The sequence below is a fragment of the Canis aureus genome, chromosome 2 (genome assembly GCF_053574225.1).
Source record: "Canis aureus isolate CA01 chromosome 2, VMU_Caureus_v.1.0, whole genome shotgun sequence".
NCBI lineage: Eukaryota > Metazoa > Chordata > Mammalia > Carnivora > Canidae > Canis > Canis aureus.
Window position 1 is genome coordinate 39,271,776 of NC_135612.1, and position 26,966 is coordinate 39,298,741.

At 43.9% G+C, this 26,966-nt stretch overlaps 1 protein-coding gene across 6 annotated transcripts in view; it reads right to left on the minus strand.

Annotated features, from left to right (window-relative positions):
- Positions 1-26,966, minus strand: part of ENTREP2 (endosomal transmembrane epsin interactor 2) — a 446,252-nt gene that overhangs the window by 16,492 nt on the left and 402,794 nt on the right. For all 6 annotated transcript variants that reach the window (XM_077869147.1, XM_077869126.1, XM_077869136.1 and 3 more), the window contains 3 exons: positions 14,171-14,278; positions 5,237-5,397; positions 4,481-4,616 (listed from right to left, as the gene is read on the minus strand). In XM_077869147.1, the coding sequence (XP_077725273.1) occupies positions 4,481-4,616; positions 5,237-5,397; positions 14,171-14,278 (405 nt within the window). The remainder of the gene's footprint in view (positions 1-4,480; positions 4,617-5,236; positions 5,398-14,170; positions 14,279-26,966) is intronic.

Genomic DNA, 26,966 nt, shown 5'->3' on the forward strand with positions numbered 1-26,966 from the left:
ATGTGCTGAGCCAAGGGGTGCTTTTCCTTCCTGCATAAAAAAATCCCTCCCAGATGCACGGCCTCCTGCCCCTCTACAAGGCCTGCATAATGCACATTCTGCTTTTCTGTCTTCCTCTCTTTATCCAGACCTGTACTGAGAGGCGATTTCCATGACATTTGTCCATAAGGGGAAGTAATTAACCCCCCCCCCGGGCCCCCTGGGAGAGAGGATGGTGCTGTAAAGGGGGGGAAGCTCCTTGCTGTCCTCAGATGGGAGGGCTGCCCCAGAGGAGGGGGCAGCTGGCCAGCGCAGCCTTCCCTCTGTGCACGGGAATGAGTTTCATTGACTTCCAGACTTCCAGAGGTGTCTGTGGAATTGAAAAGTGCTGCCAGACCACGGGGTCCAAGAGAATGGGCCTCCCCTGGAGGGGAGGATGGCAGTGGCCCCTGAATCACCAGATCCTCCCCCCTCCCCAGGAGGGCCAGCCCAGAGAAGGGCCATGCAGACACACATTGCTTCTGCAGATGGTGCTACACAAGGCGCTTGTAAGCTGGCGGTTTCTGAGTCAACGCACTAGGAGACAGGCCTTCCTCCTCCCTGATGATTTTATCATTAAAATGATGTGAAAGAAATCTCCATTTAAAGAGTTCTCAATAGTTCTGGAGAACGGTGTCATATGAGACCCAGTATTATCCTCCCACATACGAACGGTCCCCAACGTACGATGGTTCGACTTAGGATTTTTCAATTTTACGATGGTGCAAATGCGGTTAATACATTCATTACAAAGAAACTGTAGTTTGAATTTTGACTGTTAATTTTTTCCCCCAGGCTAGCAATCTGGGGCAAGATCCTTTCCTGTGATGCTGGGCAGAGGCAGGGGCCCCAGCTCCCTTTCAGCCACTCAGTCACCAGGGTAAACAACCACAGAACTCACAACTATTTTGTACCATAACCATCCTGTTCCTCACTTCCAGGACAGTGTTCAAGAAATTACATGAGATAGCCAACACTTTATTATAAAATAGGCTTTGTATGAGATGGTTGTGCTCAACTGTAGGCTAAAGTAAGTGTTCTGAGCACATGTCAGGAGGCCTGGGATAAGCTATGATGCTCGGTAGGTTAGGGGTATTAAGGATATCTTCAAATTATGTGGGTTTCTCAGGTTATAACCCCATCATAAGTCAAGGAAGAATTGTATTCTATGCTCCAGAGAAAAAAGAGTAAACCAGCGATAAAACAGTCATCAATATCCTTCTGGTGTGAAAGTGTGGGGTGGTGCATCAAACGTCACACCCAAATCCAGAGGCCACTTTCCAGGACCTGGGGTCCTTGACAGGATGGAGAAGGACGTTCCACAATCTCATCATTAGGACTGCTGTTGGGGGGTTCTCGCCATCAAGATCCAGAAGCAAAGGGCTCTGAGAAGTCCTGCTGCTCTCCAGAGAGTAGTGGGCACATAATCACTCATCCTTCCATGGCATTCTCTCTGCTGGAAATGGGAGTAACAACTCACAAAAGGGAGGATGGAGAGGCAGGCCCAGGTTGGCCCCCAGCATGGATCTGGAATTCTGATGGCCTCTAGCAGCAGGTGGAAGGGTGAGAGCAGAGCTCCTTCTTCTTCCCAAGGCAGCCGTGGAGAAGCACACCTCTGTGGGCTTACTAGGGGTCTCCAGGCCTGTCTACTGCCCTGCCTGGTGCCCCTGCTGGTTACAGGGCAGAGCTGACCATCTGATGCTCCGTCAGCCTTCCCCTCCTACCTTCGATAGGCTTCCCTCCCTGACCCTGGCTCAGCTGGTCCCATCCTCTGGGCCCTTCCACATCTCCTTGGTAAGCCCTCATGCCCTAAGGCCAACGTCCTTCTAACTATCTCCTAACTTCTCTCCTCCTTGCCAAAGTGTCTCCCCAGAAGAGCAGCATAGCAGCAGAGCTGGGACTTGGTAGGAAGGCAAATTCTTTACAGGATTCTCCTTCCCAATCCTGACTCAGAAACTCTGGGGGTGGGCTCAGCCATCTGCATTTGATTGACAAGCCTGGGAGGCCCTCTGGAGTCCAAAAACTACCAGCCCACACCCTTGCTACACCTCGTGGCCCACCCCCTCCTCTAGCCAGTGCCAGCACCTGCTCCACTGCCCCAGTGCAGCTGCTCCTGCTGAAGCTGAAGGAATGCTGCTTTCACCGGCATTCTGTGGATGGTGAGCCAGAGGCACCCGGGTCAGCCCTCCACAGCCTCTGGGCACCACCTGACCCGTCCCTTCCTGAAGCGCTGTGTCTGTTAGTCCAGGCCCTCGAGGACCCCCTCTGTGCTCTATTGACTCTGCAGCCTGTCCTGTTCCTCGAGCACTCAAAGTATTGTCATTCTGTAGTGGTCTCCCACCCCTTCCTGGTTCCCCGGAATTCAGTGACCGCCTCTGTGGCCAACCCGGAGCTCTCCAAGGCCACAAGCTAGAGATCCAATTACCCTGTGGACACCTGCTTGAGAGGTCCTGATGACCCCTGAATCCAATGAGCTGCCTTGAGCAGGTCACCCTCTACCCAGATCACATTCATGTCAGACATCCTGAGCAGCTTTCTGTTTTGAGGACACGCATGCTGTGCTGCCCCTCCTTCTGAGCCTTGCCACCTGCCACAACCCGCTCGGCCTGAGCCCTCAGCTCACAGAGGCTCCCTGGACCCCCCAAATATGAATTGGATGCCCCTGCCCAGTGCCCTCCAGCAGGACAGAGGGCTCCCTCAGAGTCCTTATGACTCTCTTTACAGGACACAGTTTTCATTGGCAATACTGATTTGAAATACTTTTATCATTAAGAGGAAAATAAATCACTTCAGAATGGCAGAACTCTTCACTCAGCTTTTTATGAAATTCAAGAGAAATCCAATTACTGTGCGTTTGAAAACGAGATTTTGCAGGCATGCCTCTCGCTAATAAATCCCCCCAACCCCCGGACCGGCAGCTCCCATGCATCTGTTTCTACTGTGGGCAGAAAAAAGGTCAAGAGTCCCTGGCCGAGTCCCGCTCTGCTGTCTGCAGCCTAATGAGCTGGTCCAGGATGCTCCAGGGCAAGAGCAGGAGAGAAGGCCCTTGACTGTCGCCTGTGCAAGGGTGAGCAGTCCCGCCCAGGTGACCCTCAAGGACAATCCTTCTTGCAACAAATGTGTGGCCAACATCCCGCTGGGCCTAGAGGTAGGCACATCTTGCCTTCTCTTCCAGTCCCACAACTGTCCAGCCTGCAGAATGTCCTCTCCCTTGGGGATGCGATCATCTTCAGAGGCTTGCGGACGCTAAGTCTGATCAGTCATCATGCAAAAGTTTCTCCACCCACAGACGTCCCTGTGGGCCAGGAGCTCCGGAGTGGGTGGCTCGGGAAAGGATGGGCACGTCTCCTGGCCTTCTCACTCACCACGTGGGCCCAGGATGTCAGAGGACATTAGAAGGTCTACGCCAAGTCTGAGGCCTGCACCCCTTCCTGGCAGGTGGCTTAGGGTGCTGCTGAGAAGTCCCAAGGTATGTGGGTGCAGACGGGCTCCGGAGAGTGCTGTGATGCCCTTCAGTTGCTCCTGGTCCTGGTCTTGCCTACTCTCTCCTCTGCCCCGCGCTCAGATCTCAGAACTCGCTGCAGCCTTTGCCTTGGCAGGATTTCTCAGTTCCCTAAATGTGCCCCTTCTCTGCTTATCTGCTGTGCTCCTCACATGCGCCCCCAACCCTGTGGCCTTCCCGCAGCCAGTCCTGCACTCGGGTGCTGTGTGAACTTTTCAGTGTTGCCATCTCTCTGCCCTGGCTAGTGGCCTTCGATATGCCGGAGTGACAACTGTGATGATAACGGTCACGATGACAATGGTACCATAAAACGGGCAACTGACTTTTGGTAAAACCTGCTCTGTGTCAAGTGCTGTGCTGGATCCATTGCTATATGCTTGGTACTATTATGATCCCCATTTTACAGACGAGGAAACTGAGATCTGCCAACACATCCCCAGCACATGCCCACTGTGGGTCAGGAACCCCAAGGTGGTGGGAGGGCTTGGCTCCCCCGGCTCAGAGAAGGCCTACTACACCCACCTGGTGGCTCTGGCACCTCCCTGGCCTACAGCTGCCAGGCATCAGGCAGGACTAGGGATCCTGGACTGGTGTCTCACCTCCCCCGTGGACAATGACAGAGGCACGGAGCTGAAATAGGCCGGGGTGCCCTGGGTATGTGGTTCACGGCCTGAGCTCTATCCCCAGGGTCTCTGCTCCCAGGTTTCAACCTGCACCAGCTCCTTCTGCACTGTGTCCCCAGATATACCACCAGCCGGTGTGAGGCTCAGGTGCATCTGAAAGATGCTGCAGGGGAACAGCACAAATATTGGGTTGGCATCCTGAGGCCTGGGGTGGGATTTCTGCAGGTTCTACTCTCTGAGCCTGCTGCCTCCTGTCCACAAAACCACAGAGAGAAATACAAACGCAAAGAGTGGGCCTTATTATAGAGCAGTGGCTTGTCTGGGGCTGAGGTCTCACCTGGCTGGCGGTGGTCGGGCCCACCACGGCCTCGTAGGGCGGGGGGAGCTCGGCAGGATAGAGCAGGCCGGGGCTGTTGATGGCAACATCATACAAAGTGCTGAATGGAGAGGGAGCAAAGTCCAAGTGGAGGCCCCTGAAAAGGCAGAACCATGACACTGTCGCTCCCAGGAGAAGGAGCCTGAACTGCTGACATTTCTCTTAAAAGCGATCAGACCATCACTCGTCAGGGTTTTCCCTGGTCAAATACTCATTGTGTTTTTGAAATAAAAGGCTCATTCGCTAGGCAGTTTTACCTTTTGGCTTTTTTGTTTTGTTTTGTTTCTTCTTTTTTCCTGGAGAGATATTGACATTTTCAATAAACTCTCTGGCCCTGTCCATTAAAATTAAAATAATCATAGAGCCGATTAAATGTTTAATTAAATTTTACAGGTCATGTTAATGACCATAACTCAATGGCACTTTTGCATTTCAAGAGAACATAACAGAGCCGCTCTTGTCGGGCTAGTTTTGCTTTTTGTGTTTTTCTCACTGCAGTGAGAGCCAGAGAAACGCTCTCTCTCTAAGCCAGGGCTCTCTCGCCGGGCACCGTTCATGCTCTACTCTCTAATCAAACACGCCTTTCAGATGTCCCCTCTCCTCGGCTCAACTGCCCCAGTGCAAACAAGCACGGCTATCGCCAATTCCACATCCTGGACTGCTTCTACCTTCCTTGCGTCCCTGAGGGTCGCTGCCACCATCAGCGGCAAGACCCACCTGTGGGTCTCAGCGGTGGGCGTGCAGGTGTACTCTGGCGGGTAATAGGGCGGAGGTGGGAGCGGGGGGATGAACTCATCGAAATCCAGGGTCTGGTGGAGCACGGTGCCATGGGGGGTCACGCAGGCCGGGCTGGCGGAATGCGCCCTTTGTGGAAGGAACTAGAAAACAGAGAGATCCAGAGTTATTCGGGATATCTTGTGTGGCTTGTGTCTAATTAAGCTGATTACACATAAGCTTTAATGGTCTGTTCAGAACTTATGTAATTTAAACCATCGGGCTATGACAGCGAAACACACGCTTCAAAATGATGGCTCCATGAGGAATGCCTCGCCCCCAAACTCCTTCCTTAGGCTTTGTTTCTTGCACTGCTACACAGAATGCCTCCGTTCTCAGGAGAAATACAGTCTGGGGAGTCTTTAATTCTATTCCCACCCTGAAATCTTTCTCTTCAGATTATACTACTCAAAGCCTGTGGATCAAAAGGGTGCCTGATATCCATAAATTCAGATAGCCCTTCCCAAAGTGCATTCGTGAGAAAACACCAGACCCTCCAGATGTTCATCTCCAACCCCTGTCAAATTCCTACAGTGAAAGAAATTTGGGAAATGCTACAGATCGTTCTCCCCTCTTGGAGCCCTATAACACATGTTAGTGTGTTAAAAGCCCTGAGAAGGTCTGTATTTAAAAAAAAATCTGTTTAACCCATTCACAGAACATTTCTCAAATATTTCATTATGGGTCCCTTTGGACACACGGGACGAATGAATACTTCTCGATCCTAGGATTCATAAACTTGGTAAAATACTTTTCCCTCAGGAAAAGAAACCATGAGCTCCAGAACATTCTGGGTGCAACCTTAAAGCCAAGATGCTGCTTGAGCAAACAGGTAAAATAGCTTAAACAAAAAGAACCCCACCTCTGCCTAGTTTTCCATTTCTGCCCATGGGAAGCACTGGCCAATAACTTCCCATCCTCTGGTCACTGTTCCCCAGAGGTTACCTGTGGCATGGAGATGTCTGAGCCATTCCTCTATTTCCAATTAATGCCTCACTGTGGGTGCCTGCCGGTGCAGGAAGACTCTGTGCTACTCGAACGCTAGGACCTCCCACCGCATGGAGGGTGAGGGATGGGTGAGACAATCAACTATACATGGCCGAGCAAGGACAATTCCGCTAGTAAACAAGCTCTCCAAGCACTGTGCAGGGATCTGGAGTCGACAAAGGGTTAATAAAGATGACTCTTGAATGGTTCTGAAAATTGGTAGGATTTCAACAGGTGGGCTTACAAGAAGGTATGCCAGGCTCAAGAAGAACAGGTGAGCTGATGAAACGTGTTTAAGAAAAGCAAATTTATATAAGACTCTAGAAGTTAATTCTTAATTCTGGAGGCACTGGGGAGCCATGGAGGGTGCTAGAGCCAGGGAGTAGCACTATTAAAGCTGCATGGTCCAGAAGGACGTGCCTTCTGGCAGCAGTGGGTAGGGTGGTCTGGACTTGATAAGAGTCTGGGTTGGTAGGACATTTTTGCACAAGCATGAGTGAGGTCATGATCATGAATGTGATCAAATGCCATGAATTTATCATGCTCTGGATTAACGGAGAAAGAATAGTGACCTGTCTACACACATAACACATCGGACTGAAATTGTCTCTTCTGGGCTTTCTTAGCACACAGAGCACGTTCCTTGCCTTTTCAGCAGGCCTGAGCCATGGCTTTGTTTAATTATGTGAAACAGAGGTGAGTCAGTGGTTATGAGCTGAATGTGTGTCTATCGTCCTCTGCCTGGGAAAGCTGTTGGCCCTGATGCTTATTGCCCAAAGCAGAGCAGTTAGGACAAGGCCAAATGTCCTTGAGATCTAATAGGGACATATTTTGAATTAGTCTCTATCAGAAATTAGAAAAATCAATAGCACACTCAAGCATGAAATGCAAAAGCCAAAATGCTTTCCTATTACACATACAATCCCACCAGGAATGGGAATAACAAGCATTTTCAAGGAGAGAGGTGTGGCGCTCCAGATGATCCTATTAGCAGGTTTAAATTTGTAGATGCTGCCACACACCAGAGGTTTTTTAAGGGCTAAATGACAGGTTTAACCACTTCTGCTCTAAACTCCAGATCACCTTTCCAGTGGTGTGTTGGCTCCATCTTTGGGGAAGCAACTCAAGACTCAGCTTGCTGCAAACTGTCCTATTCACCTAGGTTTCTCAGCCTTCCCAGGCAGAAGCCTGCAAGTGACACTTGACATACACCCCCCCGCCCCCCGCCATCAATATCTCTCTGATGAGGTGGGGTCTGTCTCTAAGCCCAAGGTCACTGCTCCAAATGGCTCTGAGATGCTAGGGCTGGAAGTCTGCAAACCACGTGGCTCAGACTCCCGGGTCAGTTGGTTCCCTGTTGGGCTCTGCCACCAGGGGGCGTTAGAGGGAGCCTGGAAGAAGAGAGCTCCTGTTCTCCACTCCTACCCCTGTGTTCCACCCTAAGGGGTGGAAGCTGCCTCCATGGATGTGCATCCTGTGTATGTTCTCTCTTCCTGGATGTTCCCCACCTCCCTTTCACCTGGCAACCTCCTAGTCATCCTTCAGGAGCTGGCAGGAATGCCCCCGGCCAGCCCACTCACCACACACTTCATGCTCTCACATCTGCAAAGGAGTGGCCAGGCGCAATAAGCCTGCATCGGGCTGTGGTGGGTGGAAAAGTGGCTCTGAATTGTCACTTCTTTCCCAGGTGGGTCACCTGCAACTGCCCCGGTTGTCCCCGTGGAGTGGAGTGGTGCTGGTACCTGGCTGAGGTGCCCACACACCTGATGCAAGCATCATGCTGCCCAGCGCTTGTCATCCACAATCGAGGAGCGCTTTAGCCCCTCCTCATCTGTCTACTCAGCAGAGGGAACCCCAACATGGATGTGCACTGTCCTTCCAGGTGCACTGGAACCAGGGTGGAGGGCTGGGGTACCACCTGGCCTAGGGCATCTTCCCAAGGCCCATCGACAGATACCCTTAAATTTGGTTCTATAAGAACAGCGGGTCGGCTGGGGGTGCGAGGAGGTGAGTGGGCTTGGGTGACCCTGGCTGACCACTGAGGGCCCATGAGACTGTGATCACATTTCTGGTCCCTTTGAGTCTCGATCCTCCTCCCTGACCCCACCTGGCCTGACAGGTCACACTGGGAAACACCACTTCTCAGTCAGAGACCCAGATGGCAGACTTGTGTGGCTTAAACAAAGGACCAGATCACTGGTATGAGCTCTGCAGCCCTAATGCCTCCATCTCCTGTCACAGGGGCTGGTGGGGGAGTAAGGGATGGAGGGCAGGACAAGGGGCTAGAATTTCCAGGAACTCTTTTGGGTTCTGGGCTGCCTTTTCTCCTCTGGGCAGGCCTGCCAGCCTCCTTTTACATCCCTCCTCAGGCTCCCGACCAGCCCCTCACACCCTCCGGCTTCCCTACCACACTCTAGCTACTGAATAATCACCCACATCTTTGAGATTTCCCATAAGGACTAAGAAATACAGGGCAATAGCCCTCTTCCTCTACCCTTCCCGAGACTTGGCAGAAATACTCTAATATTACTACAGGAGAAGTTTTCTTAATCGACTTTTCATCGCCAACCGACCGGATGAACTGGGTTTCCCCTCCCGGTACAGACCCTGCAGTCCTGCTTGTCCGAGGCACACTGCTGCTCTCTGGTCCTGCCAGGACACCAGGCATGCCAGGTGCCTTCCCTGTCTACCCGGGGCACAGGGGTGCATTCCTGAACAGCTAAAGGCCAGTTTAATTACTGCTGTAATTCATCATGACATGAATGCAGGCGAGAGAACTTGCTTGTTCTATGAGAACCCAGTAGAATGCTTTGGAAAGACTTGACAAAGGACAGCCACTGAGCAGAAAGTGCTGCCAAGCTGGGTCCTGGCCAGGCAGCTATAAGGGAGTGGACAAGAGTCATAAAACATCCAGGGGAGACCTGCATTCTGCTCACTTTGCAGGTCTCTCGCTCCAATTTAAAGGAACTGAATCTGGAAATCACAGATGGTGCAACTTTTATGAAGTTTATACAAGAAATACAACTTGAAACACCAAGACATAGACCCACAATTGAACAGAAGATCTTGGCCCCAAATCAAAACCCTGGTGGACAGAGGCTCATCTGCATATTTAAAGTCAAAATGTTTGCAGCAAATTCGTTTCACTGTTAGGACTGTCTGCTGTAACTAGCCTTTAAGATATAGGGGGCGCCTGGGTGGATTGGTCAGTTAAGCATCTAACTCTTGATTTCGGCTCAGGGTGGTGAGATCCAGCCGTGAGTCAAGTTCCACATTCAGTGTGGGTCTGCTTGAGAGTCTCTCTCTCCTCCTCTCCCTCTGCCACCCCCCCAAAAATAAATAAATAAAATCTAAAAAAAAAAAAAAGATTAATCTGATACTTAGTTCTAGTCTGATAGATAAATAGCACCTACTAGGCAGAGATGTTTCTGTTAAACCCAGACCTCAAGGAAGATCACTGTGGGTCCAAGGAGGGCCAGTCTCTGTGGGGCACTGGGGTGAGCTGGAGAGGTGAAAATACTGGTAAATCTGAGTGATTCTGGGAATTCCAGAAGGTGGTGTTACAACCACCCTTGACCCTTTGCTAGTTCCATGGGCAAAGACCACAGCAAGCATGTCTGGGAAAGGCGTGGCACTCTGCACTTTCTGGAGGCGTTCTGCTTTACAGGGCGTATGACTAGTGTTGAGAACGTAAATGACAATAATAAAAGATGAAGTTCACAAGCAAGTGCCTAATGGAGGCACATGTAATAGCAAATGATGTCCCTTAAAGTGGCTGGCAATAAAGTTCGTGAGGAGGAAAGAGCTACATGAAAAAATGGGAAAAATGAAATTACGCTCAAGGAATAAAACTAAAAATGTGAGATTAGAGACACAGAGGTAAAAGCTTTCTCCACGAAACTATTAATAAACTGAATTTTATAATCAGTCGCCTTTTGCCACTATTTCCCAAACATATTAGAGTACTTCAGCCTTATAAATTCTGATGCTAGACATCAAACTTTGCATCTCATGTATACATGCATTCATGAATAAGTTTCAAAAATGGTTAATTATCCCAAGATGTGAATCCCCAGAAGTAAGGAGGAATTATGGGTTCCCCTGGAGCCAGACTAAGGCCCTCACTGTGAGTCAGTCTGCTGTCTGGAGTGCCTCGTAGCCTTTGGTGCCTAAACGACAATCATGAGAATTATCTTGCTTCCTGTTTCTGTTTTTGGAGTAGAGCTGGAACTTAATGGTACTTGTGAAACAACATGTATGCAGACACCTCCTATATTTTTAAAAAGTTGTAACCCAACCCCTACTAATTGTCTCACTCACATCAAAATTGACAGCAATATATCTAGGGACCCTTTTTCACCAAATCTTCCCAAAGCACTTTTTTTTTTTGGTTAAGCAATGATCTTTTTTGCATTCACATTTCATTGGCTTATGTAGCACTACAGTATGTACTCACAAGCCAAATACCACTGGCCTAGACTGGTTTGGGGACAGCTACAATTGTCCCTTGGAAAACTTGTGACCCAACTGCTGGGAGCAGAGCTGGCATGTGGGTGAACCCCAGAAGCAGCCAGTAGGTGGCTGTGCCATGAGGAGTGGGCAGGGCACATTACGGGTGGGATAGAGAACCGTGGCCACTGAGCCAGTGGGTTTAGCATAAGTAGACCAAGAGAGCTAGGACTGTATGTGCAAGGAGCTTCTGGTAGCACCATCTGCACAGGCCTAAACAAAACCAAAATCAAAACCCAGAAACGATTCAAGCACCCACACATAGAGAAGTGGCCAATTGATTGACATTACATCCATGGTACAGATCAATGTTGACATGAAGACATTTCTGTGTATATTGACATAGAGGACATCTGTGATAGTTTCAGGTTATAAAGTCAAGTTTCAGAGTGATATAAATGGCGTGATTCCATGTAGTTAAAAGGAAGACAACAAGGGGCAGCTGGGTGGCTCAGTCATTTAAGCATCTGCCTTTGGCTCAGATCATGATCCCGGGGTCCTGGGATGGAGCCCTGTGTTGGCTCCTAACTCAGCAGGGACTCTGCTTCTTCCTTCCCCCTTGCTTGTGCTCATGCTGTCTCTCCCAAATAAATTAATATTTAAAAACAAAAAAAGGAAGACATAAGGGAAGAATGGAGGGAAGGAGGGACAAGGAATATAGATTATTTGTTTATGTTAATATAAACCTAAGAAATCAAGAAAGAAATGGAAGGATTCGCTGTAAACTTTCCTCAGGAGTATGAGGTGGGAGAAGGTAGGTTATTAACTTTGTCTATGTATCTCTCTATTTTTCTTGTTTCAGTGATCATATATTACTTCTTTAATTAAGCAGTCTAATGAAGTGAAGTCAGAAAATTAAAGTCAAGTCAAATTAAAGCTGGAAAAAGAGGAGAAGACTTTTCTAAAAAATTAAAAAGAACTTGTGAGGCATGCTCATGAATAACTCAATTCCAGGTTCCATCCCTCGGGTCGAACCATAAGCCCCTGGGCCTCCCCTCTTCTCCTTTTTCCCAGATGCGGCCTGTGTGGCCAGCCTTGCCCAGCCTCTGACCCATGTGGTAAAAGCCAACCTCCTCCACGTGGCCAGCAGGGTTTTTCAAAGCCCATGCACATGTACTATCTGATTCCTCCCTCAGCGGCCCCATGAGGACAGCAAAGTATGAACAGTCTTACATAGAGCAGAGAAAACTGGGATAAATAGGCAGTGACATGCCCCAAGGTCACTCACTGGTCCCACAAGGCACCATGGTCATGTGCCACTAGTTCCCTTTTGACTCCCCGGAGATGCTGCAGGTCAGCGGCACAGCCAGGGACTCAGAAGGAGAGCAGAGCCTTGTCTGGTCCCGTAACCCCTGGTAGCAAAGGGAAAAGGACTCACCAGCAGGGATTTAACAAATTTCTACTTCCACGCTAGGGGCTAGAAGCAAAGTTACCCTTGAATACCCAACAAGAGAAAAACCAGAGGTCCTGATGGTGGCTGTGTTCATTATGACAAGACCTCACTTCCCTATGGTGTTTTATAGTTGACAGTAGATCAAGGACCATGGCACTCATGGTCATGGCTGCAGGAGATTCCCAATAACAAACCAATACTCCCCCCGCATTTAAGAGTCAAATAGGTCACACTTCTTGAATGTTCACCAGGTATGCCATTAGGTCCTCTTTGGAGGTGAGGAAACCAAGGCTCCGGTAGGTTTGGTGACACATCTAGAGTCACTTGCTTCATATGCAGAAGAGGTGGAACTCTGACCCAGATGTGGCTGATTCCAGGCCCACTCAGGTGCCACATGGTGGAATGACAGCATGACCCTGCATCGATGTTATTGCTGTATATGCCGTCACAGCCACCGTACACCTGATTTGGATTTAGTTGGTAATTTTCACTCTAATGCTTCAAACCAGGGAAGGCAAACTTTTACACTGATAGCCCTTTGGTTCTGTTAGTTTGGTCAAATTGGTGTGGTATTTACAAATCAATAGTAAAATGTGCGGAGGTGAGTAGAACCCCACGGTACTTAACCTTTCCTTTATACGACACACCAGAGAAAATCACCAACATGAGGCCTCGGTGAGTGAGGCCAAAAGTTCATCACAGCTGAATAACTGTTTAATTAGATCCCTTTCAGAAAACTGCCACCTCTCAGAAAGGTCAGCCTGGCTGTGACAGCTGTGTAGATATACACTGGGACAAAGAGGCGGACGTTGCATATGATTAGAGCCAATGAATTTTTAACATCTTGGTAATGATGCTCTCTGGCCCTGTAACTTGATGAACTGATGTATTGCCATGGGGTGGATAAGAAAGAGCAAATAAAACAGCCTACTACAAGAATAACTTGCTTTTTCTTTTATGAGATGCCTAAGACACTGAGAGGGAAGATAGGTCTTGAAGAAGCAAAAAGAGAGAGACAGAGACAGAGATGAAGACAGAGACAGACAGACACACAGATGATTCTACCCTTAGCACCGGAGAACGTATCTTCCAATCAGTTTCTGGTTTTTGTAATGTTTTTAGTGGTAATATACTGTACAGTGGGCTGCGTTTCATTCACGTCCAAATAATGAAGAGCCTTCATTATTTATTAAGCGTGTACTTATAAATGTATATTAATAAGCGTGTGACCCTTGGTTCTATTCTCATTTCTCCCCCGTGGGAGCAGCGGTTCTTAGACTGTAAGACCCTGGTGGGGGGGCGGTGGGTAGTGTCAAATGATGGCCAGCTAGTGACTCCGCCACTAAATTATGAGCTCAGGGTTAATTAGCAAATCTAAAAAGCACAGATGAGCAGTTTTTCAATTTGAAAGGAACTCATTTTCTAAAAAACCCTCCTTTATTAAAAGAAAATTCTGAAGCTTGAGGAAGCACTTTGCTCTGGAGATTCTGGGCCCAGAGGGTGTCTAGGGCTATAGGATTGTTACTAAAATTACTCAAAGGCACACACAAGGAGCCATCCAGAGGACCAAGAGGGTGGCAGGACTCTATTAACATGCAACTCCAACAATGCCTAAAAGAAATACATTAGTGGCACCAAATGTACAGGTTCTCAGCATGAGGTGACTGCCAAGCACCATGGACTCTCAGGGCCCATTACCCTTGGGACTTCTGGTTGGAAGCTACAAGTGTCTACTCTCCATTGCTTGCTTGCTTTCTTTCTTTCTTTCTTTCTTTCTTATTGTATTTACTCATGAGAGACACACAAAGAGAGAGGCAGACACAGGCAGAGGGAGAAACAGGCTCTCTGCAGAGAGCCTGATGCTGGACTCAATCCCAGGAGCCCAGGATCATGACCTGAGCCAAAGGCAGATGATCAACCACTGAGCCACCCAAGTGCCCCCTCTCCATTGGTTTCAAAGTAGCTTGGGAAGGAAGGGGCCCACTCACCATCTGCAGGACATCGGAAGAGACCATCTGCATGCAGCACATGGCTGTGGCCAACGCGCACACGATGGTGGAGAGGACATTGAGGGCACACACGCTGAAGAGGAGATCCTGTGAGAGAAAAATGCAGCAGAATGTCAGTCTCATCTGACAACATGGCAGATCCTTAGCATTTCCATCAAGGTCTGGAATGAGTGTGGCCAAATGCCATCCACTCCACGTAGGTTTTTCTTTTGTAGACTTTTTTTTTTTTTTTTTAATAATCAAAACTGGCCTTTAACAGAGACACATTTGTTATCCTTCTACAGTGCTGATCAAATTATTCTTAGATACTAAATGATGTATTTCACACTTTCAATCACTACCAGGCACTCACTGTCTGAGAAAATCTTGAAATCATCAACATTTCAGTGGGTGGGCTATCTTTGGCAATTAAAATGTAACTCAAAATTTTGAAGAGTTTAGTAAAATGCCAAGCTTTTTAATTAAACTTTTAAAAAAAGATTTTATTTATTATTCATGAGAGAGACACAGAGAGAGGCAGAGACACAGGCAGAGGGAGAAGCAGGCTCCCTTTGGGGAGCCTGATGTGGGACTCGATCCCAGGACTCTGGGATCACGACCTGAGAGATGATCAGCCACTGAGCAACCCAGACATCCCTTAATTAAACTTTTTACCTTGAAGTACCAGTAGATTCACAGGCAGGTGTAAGAAATAATACAGAGAAGTCCTGCCTAGCCTTTGTTCAGTTTCCTCCATGGTAGCATCTTACAAAACTACAGTAAAATATCATGACCAGGACTGACAACTGATGTAGTCAAGATCTAGAACATTTCTATCACCACAAGGATCCCCACCCCACGATGACCTTTCAGAACACACGTACCTCTCTCCCCATCCTTCAGCTCCATCTCTCATTCCCAAACCCTATTAACCGTTAGTCTGGTCTCCATTTTTATAATTTTGTCCTTTCAAGAATGGTACACGAGTGGAATCGTACAGCACATAACCTTTCAAAACTGGCTTCTTTCACTCAGCATAATTCCATCAAGATTCATCCACTCTGTTCCATGTGATCATTCCTTTTTATTGTTGAGCAGTATTCCATTGTGGATATACCACAGTTTGCTTACTAGGGCATCATGTGAGAAATATCTGTGTTGTTTTCAGTTTGGGGCTGTTACAAATAAAGCTGACATGAATGTTTGTGGGCAGGTCTTTGTGTCAACCTAAGTTTTTACTTCCCTGGGAAAAATGTCCAACAGTACAATTTGCTGGGTCAGATGGTAATTGAATGCTTAGTTTTGTAAGAAACTGCCAAATTGTTTTCCAGAGTGGCTGAATCATATTACTTTCCTACAGAAATGTATGAATGATCCAGTTTCTCTGTTTCCTTGCCCACATTTGGTATCACTATTTTTATTTTAGCCATTCTGATAAGTGTGCAATGATATACCATGATATACCATGTCTTTTTAATGGCTGAATAATATCCCATTGTGTATATATACACCACATCTTCTTTATCTATTCATCTGTCAGTGAAAATTGGGCTGCTTCCATAATTTGGCTATTGTAAACAATGCTGCTATAAACATAGGGATACATGTATCCCTCTGAATTAGTGTTTTACATTTTTTGGGTAAATACCCAGTAGTGCAATTACTGGATCATTGGGGTAGTTCTATTTTTAACTTTTTGAGACACCCCCATACTGCTTTCCAGAGTGGCTGTGCCAGTTGGCATTCCTACCAAAAGTGCAAGAGGGTTCCTTTCTCTCCACATCCTCACCAACATTTATTGTTTTTTTGTGTTTTTGATTTTAGCCATTCTGATATGTGTGGGGTGGTATCTCACTGCAGTTTTGATGTGCTTGAAATGTATTTCTTAAATAATAATACTTCAAAGTTAAAATCCTCCTTGATCTGAGGCTACAGAATGGATGTTGTATTGATAGGCCTGAAAACAACATTAATTTCATTGTATGTCCATCAGAGTCAGTCTGTATTTTGAATCTTTGAAGCCAGGCATTGACTTTTCCTTTCCAGCTACAAACATCCTAGATGGATGGCATCTTCTTCCAAAATGAGGTTATTTTGCCGACATTGAAAATCTACTGTTGAGTGTAGCCACCTTCATTAACTTAGATCTTCTGGATAACTAGTTGCAGCTTCTACATCAGCACTTGCCATTTCACCTTGCACTTTGATGTTATGGAGATGGCTCTCTCCCTTAAACCTCAAGAAGTAACTGCTACTAGCTTCAAACTTTCCTTCTGAGCTTCCTCCCTCTCTCAGCCTTTGTAGAACTGAAGAGAGATAGGGCCTTGCTTTGGATTAGGCTTTTGTTTAAGGGAATATTGTGGCTGGCTTGATCCTCTTTCCAGACCACTACACTTTCTCCCCATCAGCAATAAGATTCACTTTCTTAACATTCATGTGTTTACTGGAATAGCATTTTTAATTTCCTTCAAGAACTTTTCTTTTGTATTCACAAATTGGATAGCTGGTGCAAAAGGCCTAGCTTTTGGCCTATCAGAGCTTTCAACACGCCCTTTTCACTAAGCTTAATCATCGCTAGCTTTTAGGTTAAAGTGAGAGACATCCAATTTGTCCCTTCACTTGAACACTTAGAGGCTGTTGTAGGGTTATTAGTTGGCCTAATTTCAACATTGTTGTCTCTCAGGAAGCAAGGAGACCCAAGGACAGAGAGTGAGCTACAGAATGGCTAGCCAGTGGAGTGGTCAGAATACATATAATATTGATCAATTAAGTTCACCATCCTATACATGGGCATGGTCTGTGATGCCCCGAAACAATCATAATAGTAGTATCAGAGATCACTCCTCACTGGCCACCATAACAAATATAATAACAATGAAAGTTTGAAATACTATGAGAATTGCCAAAATATGAAAGAGATATGAAATGAGGAAATGTTGTTGGAAAAACGTTGCCAATAGATTTGCTCAAAGCAAACCTTCAATTTGTAAAAAACGCAGTATCTGAGAAGTACAATAAAATGAAGCACAGTAAAACAAGGTATTCCTGTAATGATATCTCCTCCAATCTAATCTTATTCATACAAAAATGTACAAAATACTGTACATACTCAAAAAGCTATCAGGAAAAAAATGGATCTTTCACCTAAAAGACAATGGTATTAATGAGGCTAGTTTCAATGATCGAATCAAGGGGTTGACAAATCCTCAAGAGAAAATATACTCATTGTATTTCCTCATGGAATGCTTGATATATGCACTAGGTGTGTGTCCAAATGACCTTTTGGTCTGAGAGCATTCCCAGTGGTTTTACTCATATATACATGAAATGTATTCTTATCTATACCATCCTTTAAGAAAGTTCCCCAATCGCCTGTAAATTATTGTGATCACACCTTTGTGCAACCCCTTTCCCTGCTCATTTGCTCTCAAAGCTGCCTTGTAAAATAGCCAAAAGGAGGATGATAATGATAATATTATAGGGGACAAAATTAACATACCATGTTTAAACACATCCCCAATGTTAAATCATTCAATGACAATGTGAAGAGAGAGAACTGAATCTTGTTTGTAAGATTTGTTAGGCAGAAGAGAGAAGAGTTTGGTCTAGGGCTAAGTATTCCCCATTCCTGAGGTAAGAGTGTTCTGGGCCCTCTGAACAATGTGGGAACAGGTGCTACTCTCAGGCCTGCACCAATTTCTAAACCTTTTTCTGTGATTCTTTTTTACGATTCCAATAGTTTCTTCATATGCATGGGCTAATCAATATTCGATTGACTACTCCAGGGGGATCCTCTGAAAATCTCAAAATTCTCTTCCCTCCACTACTCTTGTCCTGGGAACTCTAGTCCCCAGGCCTTAGTCTCCCTAATTTTCTTAGCTCTATGTCTCCAACTCTGGGAGTCTGCAGGGATCCTCCTGAGATCCCCTATGACCTGGAGACTTCGAGGCTATAAGCTGGGGCCCCTTGAGGGCTTACCTCATTTGTTGACCATATTTCAGGATCACTATCCTTATTGCCTGGTGTGTCTTCACATTTTGTCTCTTTTTGTTTTTCTTGGCTGGGACCGTGGGGAGTCACTTCACAGGTGGGAGACTAAATCCAGTCCTTATAATTCCATCTTGGTCAAAAGCTCTTGGTGGCTTTTTTGGTATTCATTTCCTAAGTGGTTGCAGCAGGACTTAGACAGCTGCCTTAAGTTCTTTTGCAACATTACTATGGCCATCCCGAGTGTCCTCCCTGCCCCTGTAGCCACTAAGGATGGAGCAGGGTGGGAGCTCAGTTGTGGAAGAATACATGCACAGATGTGGTTGGAGAGAGGCTAAGGAGCTTGGATTTTATTCTCTAAGTGATGCGATACTTCTGAAGGTGTGTTGATGTTGGGAAAGAGATAATACAAACTATTTTCACAAATGATTGAGACACCTTTTGTAGGGCCAACTGCAGAAGCTGGGATGTAACAGGTGCTCAGTAAACATGTGTTGAAATGAGAGGGTGGAAACATGGGGGTGAGCACATTTCCACTGCAGCAGAAGGGTGAAACCAGAGCATGTGGAGGAAGAAACATGGAGACTGGGAGTCTTAGAATGACTATGAAGCTGAAATCAACAGGGCATGGCCACTGGTTGGGGACAGACCAGCATGAGGGAGAAGAATGAGAGTAGGAGATGATTCTGAGGCATATATTGAGAATGGGAGCCTGATGCTAGCAGTGTGCCAGGGGCCTGTGGGAAAGAGGCAGTCTTTGAAGAATAACCAGTGTGATCTGGGACACATAAAGCTGGTTGCCAGGGACCTGCCCAGAGAGATGTTCATGATCAGTTAGAAAGGTGGGCTTGGAGCTCATGATGAAGATCAGGACAGGAGATGCAGGCTAGGTGTCATCCCTACAGAATCAATATGTGTCTTCCTCTGTGGGTACCCTTTGATATATCTGATGACCTGGGGTTTACTCATTCCCTCTTCCAGATCCACCAGACTGCAGGGGATTAGGGTGCTTCAGACTCCCCAGAGAAGAGGGCATTCCTTGATGAAATTGCCATTATCACCTTAAAGATACACCAGAGATAACCTGAGATAGTATGTAGAAATCTTATATATATACATATATATATCATATATATATATATGACCCCCTGAGATATATATATATATATATATATATCTCAGGGGGTAATTTTAAAAACTAGAACCAATATAGTGACAGCTCATAATGTACCATAACCAAAAATATAATCAATGCCTTAATTTTGTCCTCAATCTAAAAATTTCAACTTTATTGACCATATATTCCACTGTTCTTAAAAGAAATGCCCTTCTGAAAAGAATATTAACTTTGTATATACTCTCATTTGCAACCAAATAAAACCTCTCAAAAAACCCCCACAAATCACATCCTTTTTTTGAATATGCATCATGAGGCAAACACCGCTTTATGTCTCATGGAGTGTATTCATTTGAAACACACACCAAAAAAGACTTTTTTTCTTCTTCTTCCAGTTGTTAAAATGCTTGGCTTCCGCCCCCCCCCCCCCCCCCAGATAATGGCACAACATCTGGAATTATGCTTATGTGTTTCTTTGGAATTCTCTTTCTGGCTTAAATAATACCTTTACTTCTGCCCTTTGACAGCTTTATCAGAGATTCCTCCACAAGCACTGAAATCCATGTTCTATAAAATATTTTTATAAGGTCATTCAAAATGGCAAGTGTGAAAACAAGGCATGTCTTCACTGTGGATGCTAAGTTTCGCTGCCAGCCACTGTGCATACTCACTCCAATAAAATTTGCCCAGAGGACAAATGGTCTTACGTTCATTTCTATTAGCTCCCTGACCATTTGTCCCCCTACATATTTCTTTCCTTTCTTTGAATTAAAAAAGAGATCCCATAGGAGACCATTATCAGCCACAGCATAAAAATTAAGTGAGGAGACCATAGCTAACAGTAATTTTATGTCTGTTATAATTAAGGGATGGGAGTTGGGCTTTATCAGAATTATCCTATTGAAGCTATTAATTACTCAATGCAGGGATGTCTATCTTAGAGGGTCTTTCATGGTAGGAATGGGACTCAAATGTGGAAAAACTGGATGTTAGAAAAGGTGGATGGAAGTGTAGGGCAGTATGACCAGAGAAACTATGCTATCCCCATCCTGCTCTGTGTTCCAGGTGGGTAGGGCCATGCTCGGTAACTTCCAGGACTTAGAATCTCCTGCATGGAAGCATAAGGTACACTCGCAATTGGGTTGTTCTGCTCTGAGCATGAAGCAAATACATTAAGACTTCAAAACTCTGCACAAGTAGTTCTCATGTCACCAGCTTGAACGCAAGCATCCTCTGTGGGTCTTTTCCATCTGTCCCCTGCTCCCGAATCCCAGGCCTGTCCAGTTCAGGCCTTCATTCACACCTACATTCCTGGACAACCTACCCCAGCTTCCCAACTGCTCTCTACCTCTTCTGACCCACCCTACCCAGGTGGAGTATTCTCTAATTGCAGTCCTTTCTTATGTGACTTTGCCTCTTGAATCCACATGTGACTCCAGTTTCAAGGTCCAGGTTGAATCTCATTTCCCCCAGGGTCTTCTTCTCCAACAGCCGATATCCCAAAGAATTTTTCCTCCTTTGAAGCCCCAGGATGACCTGCACCATGTATTCTTTATTGCACTGTGATGTTAGACATTGGCCATGGACTGTTACCTGACATTGCATGCAGATCTGCGTTGGGAGGAGCAATCTGCCAAGGACCCTGAGCATACCTGTAAACTCCTGCTGCGCTTGCCGAGAAGAGAAACCTGGACTGCTCATTACCCCACTCATTTCCCAGGGTTGGGTTTGCAAGAAGCAACCTTGAGGAAGGAGGTATCCTTAACCTTAGACAAAGTGTAGGCTTATTACAAATGCAGCAAATTCTCCAGGCTCAGGGCTTCTCTCCCATAATGCAGTCTCACTGCGTGTGCAGGCATTCATGATGGGCCCTTTGCAATTGTCCCAAGAGACTTGAGGGCCACAGGGAACTGACACAAACCAACATGAAGTTCTGGCAGTTGCTTTTGCCATGAGTAATAGAATCCTTTGTCTCTGAGTCAGGGGTCTCATGTCTTCTGCCTGAGAAGTGACAGTAAGTGCAATAGGCTACTTTGTTAGCTTGAGAGCAAGTACAATCTCAGACCCTGCATAGTTCCTGACAGTATATTTCCATTTTAATTTTGAAAGGACAGCAAGAACAGAGACCCAGTCTTCTGTTATTATTTATAATAGAATACCTCACTCAAAATAAGCGACTGGTAAACACTTGTTTGAAAATGTACAGGATGTTTCATTGTTCTTTTCTGAGTTTTAAGAGAAGACTGGAAGGAAATGAGATGCTGAATTTCTAAATTTCCAACCACACACACAGAAAAATTCACCATCACCCAAGTAAATTCATGGATAAGCAAAGACTCTGAATAAGAACTCTCATTGGTAGTATGATGTGTGTGTGTGTGTGTGTGTGTGTGTGTGTAAAATTTGTGACTTCTCTTTTCCATAAAATTTTTCAAGTGATGAGCACATCTTGGAATAGATCCCAGGCCATTTAATTTGTCTCTGTAGAAAGCAGTTCTTGCAGACAGCAGTCTTCGTGGCTGGCTTGAATACTGATCTTACAAATGGAGCTAAAATTAGGCTCATATAGAAAAGGTGAGTGATTTACGAAGGAACTTGTGAAAGTTATTTCCAGATGCAAACATTCTACTTAGGATCCCTACAAATTTAAGTGAAATTTGGTCTTGCTTTGGCCTCTTGAGCATCATCAATAACACAAATGCTACTAGAAGAGGACAGGTTTGCTTCTCATACAATATGTGCTGCTTGTTCAATCACACTTTTAACTTTGAGCAAGGACTCAGGGGAGATTTACACTCCCCACAATGGTGCAGAACTGCACCTTATTTGGTAATCCAAAACCTGTTCTTTGCCCCCTGAAGCATTAGCTTTTGGTTTCTAGTTGGTGGATATAAATTGCTTAGATAACTATATAAGTAACAGTAATTCACAGACTAATTATTTTCTTGTAATTCTATCAAGTTTTAACATCAAGAAAACAATTTGCCATGTTCCTGAAATTCAAGAAAGGGTAATCAGGTAAAAAATAAGCTCCTCTACCTGTGTGTGTATGAGTGCATGTGTGTGCACATATATGGATCTTTGTATATGTATATTAGTTTTTTCAAAATTTCCTTTTGATTTTCTCCTTGACACAGTGGTTGTTTAAGAGCATGTTAGTTTTCACATATTTGTGAATTTTCCAGTTTTCCTGCTGTTATGATTTCTAGTTTCACTTTATTGTGGATAGAAAAGATACTTGGTAGGATTTCAATCTTCTTAAGTTTATGTTAAGACTTGTTTTATGCCCTAACCTGTAATCTATCCTGGAGAATGTTCCGTGTATTCTTGTGGTGATGAATGAAATACTCTGTATGTATCTGTTAGGTCTATTTTGTTCAAGTTCACTGCTTCTTTATTGATTTTCTGTCTGGATGTTCTATTCATTATTGAAAGTGGCATACTGAAGTCTACCATTATTGTTTTGCTGATTTCTCCTTTCAAATATGTCAATATTAGTTTATCTATGTAGGTACTGTGATGTTGAGTGCATATTTATTTACAACTGCTATATCTTTCTGTTGAATTGACCTTTATCAATGACCTTCTTTGTCTATAAACAGTTTCTGACTTAAGGTTTACCTTCTCTCATATAAGCATAGCCACCCATTTTCTTTGGTTACCATTTACATGGAATATCCTTTTCCATCCCTTAGCTATTAGCCTATGTGTATCCTTGAATCTAAAGTGAGTTTCTTGTAGGCAGCACAGAGTTGGATTTTTCTTTAATCCATTCAGCCACTCTATATCTTTTTATTGGGGATTTAGTCCATTTAGATTTAACATAATTATTGACAGAGAAAGATTTACTAATGTCATTTTGTTAACTGTGTTCTGTTTGTCTGCTAGGCCTTTGTTCTTTTCTCCTTCTCATGTCATCTTCCTTTGTGTTCCAGTCTTCTGGTTCTTTTTTTTTTTTTTTTTTTTTGGTGATGATTCCTTTCTCTTTTGTTTAACTTTTATAGGTATTTTCTTTGTGATTACCCAGAGGCTTACATAAAATATACTTCTAATGGTCTGTATATATTTTACAAAATATATCTTTCCTATATATTCCTTTATAACATATATTTTTCCCATAAATCCAGAATTTTTAAAAACTCACTATGATTCTAACTAGCCTCTAGCCTTAAAACAGTGTCAAACAAAACATTACCATATATTTAGGAAAGAAAAAATAAACAAATGTGGTCAAGAAATCTTTGGAAAAGAAGAAGGGCTTTGCACACCTGAAAATGTGCCATATGTCTACAATCACAAAATAGTGTGGCACTGATACAGGAATAGAAGAGTTATAGGTATATAACTATATAGATATATATAGATATATAACTATATAGAAGAGAAGGTACAGATCCTTATCATAATAATGGCACATTATATTACTTGTGTTGGGATAATTAGCCATTTTTTAAAAAACAAATGAGACAAATCTAGATATGAAAAGAACAAGAGAGGAAAATTCTTCCTTGTGAACCTAAACACAAAAATGCTAAGCAAATTGCTAAAAAACTAAATCCAGTAGCATATTAAAAGATTCATTATAAGGGGCACCTGGGTAGGTCAGTAAGTTGAGTGTCCAATTCCTGATCTTAGCTCAGATCTTGATCTCAGAATTATGAGTTCAAGCCCATGGTGGGCGTGAAGCTTACTTTAAAAAAAAAGCATTATGACCAAGTTTGTTTTATTCCTCCATTATAAGGATGTTTTAACACAAGATGATCTATTAACGGAATTCACCCCATTAAATGAAAACCATATTAAATCTCAAAACCATAGTTAATCTCATACTTAAATTAAATTATTTCATATTTAAATTAAATTAAATTATATCTCATATTTAAATTAAAATTATTAATTAATTAAATTATTTAATATCATTTAAATTAAAACCATATTTAATCTCAATAGATACAAAATAGCGGTTGCAATTCCAACACTACTTTAAAAGCTCCTAATAAACTAAAAATACATGAATGGTCCTTTAAGTTAAGAAGCCCTACAGCAAATATCAGGTAGGAGATGGGGATGGCTACCATTATCACTTCTATTCAACACCATATAGCAGATCTCAACCATTGGAATGAAACACTAGAAAGAAGTAAATTACATATAATTAGAAAAGAAGAAAAGCTGCCATTGTTTCCATATGATATGATTACTTACATATAAAACCCAACAACATTTTCAAATATTTAAATTAAGATTAGTGGACAATGTTGCTGGATATAAGATCAATATGCAAAATTAATTGCATTATCATATACCAGCAACAAACAGGAAGAACAATTTTTTCTAAGATATGATTTTAGGGTGCCTGGATGGCTCAGTCAGTTGAGCATCTGACTCTTGATTTTAGCTCAGGTCATGGTCTCAGGGTTATGAGATTGAGCTCTGCATCGGTCTCTGAGCTTATGGGGCACCTGCTTGAAAGTCTCTCTGTTTCTTTCCCTCGGCCCCTCCACCTGCTCATCCTCTCTCTTGCTCTCTAAAAGAACAAAAAAGTCTTTAAAAAAGTATGATTTTATCACAGCAACAAAAATACACTTGAGAATATAGAAAAATGGATGAAATGATAAATAATATATTGAGAACTAATAAATAAGACAGACTGTAGTCATGAATAGGAAGACTCAATGTCATTAACATGTTAATTCTCTACAAATTAATTTATAAACCTAATTGAATTCCAGTAAATATGACAACAAGGTTCTGTGTATGTGTGTATAGACTGTCAGGATGACTCTAAAACCTAGAGAGCAGAGTATAAGGCCAAGAATTGCCATGGCAGACTTCCACTTCAGGTAGTAGGGTTGGCAGACTTCCTGAGATGGGGCCCTCCCCATCTGTAGAACAGATTCCAAATAATGTGTGGTTCTTGATGCATTGATGACATTGCAGAAATAGAGGAGATCTCCAAAGACCTCATTTCCACTCCTCATTCCAAATTGGAGGACCAACTTATGAGCCAAAACTAGAACTGGATGATGTGAGCAGAGAGCAAGTCTAGGAACAGGATTGTCCAGAGGGTAACTGCTAACACCAGAACTGGAATTTGGTTCCTTGGGCTAGCAGTAAAAAGGGTCAGTGAATAAAGATTCCAGAATTCAGCTTAGACACTCAAAAGAAACTAAAAGTGTGCAACAGTTCCTGGCTTCTAGGAGAGGCAAAGATGAATTGTTTTTGGAGGAAGTAGTCCTCAATTAGGTCCACAGGATTCCTATACATTAGGATTAAGCAAATAGGAGTTCTCAATCAGAAATCATCCTGTATATGAGGACACGAGCCACCCACCAGTGGAAGGCATCAGAAAGAATAAAATGCAGATTTAGATTCTAAAGGACTTCAAATACCGGAATTGTTAGAGATACGGAGTACAGAACAGCTATGTATATGCTTAAGGAACTATTTTTAAATGGAAGCACAATGATAAATCATGAATAAAGATGACCGGAATGAACATCAGGTCTTTAAATTTATTTTATTTTATTTATCTTTTTTTTTTGTTTTAATTTAGCAGCTGGAGATCAGCTCTTGGTTGCCTAAGCCATCTCTTCTGAATACCAGCTTTTATAAGGGTACGCCTGAAGTAAATTTGGATTTTATTTCTTTTGTCTCCTCTTGCATGGAACAAGAGCATAATTAAGCTATCATTGATTTGGAGTATGCTGATTCTTTATTAGTTTATTAAGAGTCATTATGCAGGATGCTATTGGCTTGTGAAATTTATACATCAAATCTGTATTAAGTAATTATGCAAAGACAAGAAAAGGAACTCTAAATTAGTAGATCTAAAAATTATTTAAAAGGTTCAACAAATCTGCTTAATTTTGATAGGTTATGGCAGAGGTGAGAGTTCAAAGATTTAACAGCTGGCACAACTTGAGCACCAGCCAACCAGGCAGAGCTCAGCAATGACAGGGTGCCCATAATGCCCCAGTGGCTGGATCCTGAAAGATCCTGGGTTCCAGAGAAAGGCTCAGGGCAGAGGAGTGTAGATATCAAATGTAAGGACTACATACTAACACTTATGGGAGGGAACAATAGTTTTACTTTGGGGTACATTTATAAGTTTAAATTCTTACCAGCTATCAAGACATCATGAAACTGCAGTCATGAAGACACTGTGGTACCAACAGAGGGGAAAAAGAAGATTCATTCATATAAACAAAAAAGTGAGTGTGGGAAAAGATGCAAATAAATATTAAAACAATACATGACAGATGATACAAAGAAGATTTTTATTAAGAGAATGAACTGGGATCCCTGGGTGGCGCAGCGGTTTGGCGCCTGCCTCTCCCTCTGCCTCTGTCTCTGCCTCTCTCGCTCTCTCTGTGTGACTATCATAAGTAAAAATTAAAAAAAAAAAGAGAATGAACTATTCAATAATCTATGTTAAAATAATTGGCTATCCATACATCATACTGATAAATCAATGACATATAGATGAAGGACATAAATGTGAAAGGAAAAATTAAGTCAAATAAATACATAAGAGTAGCCTTCTGCCCTGAAATAGGGATGGGCTTCTAAAACAAGACAAAAAACAAACCTTATACAAATCAATTAAAAAGACAATCATTAGAAAAATAGGCAATAAACATGAAAGATAATTATCAAAAAAGGAAACAGAAATGATAACTATCTGAAAAG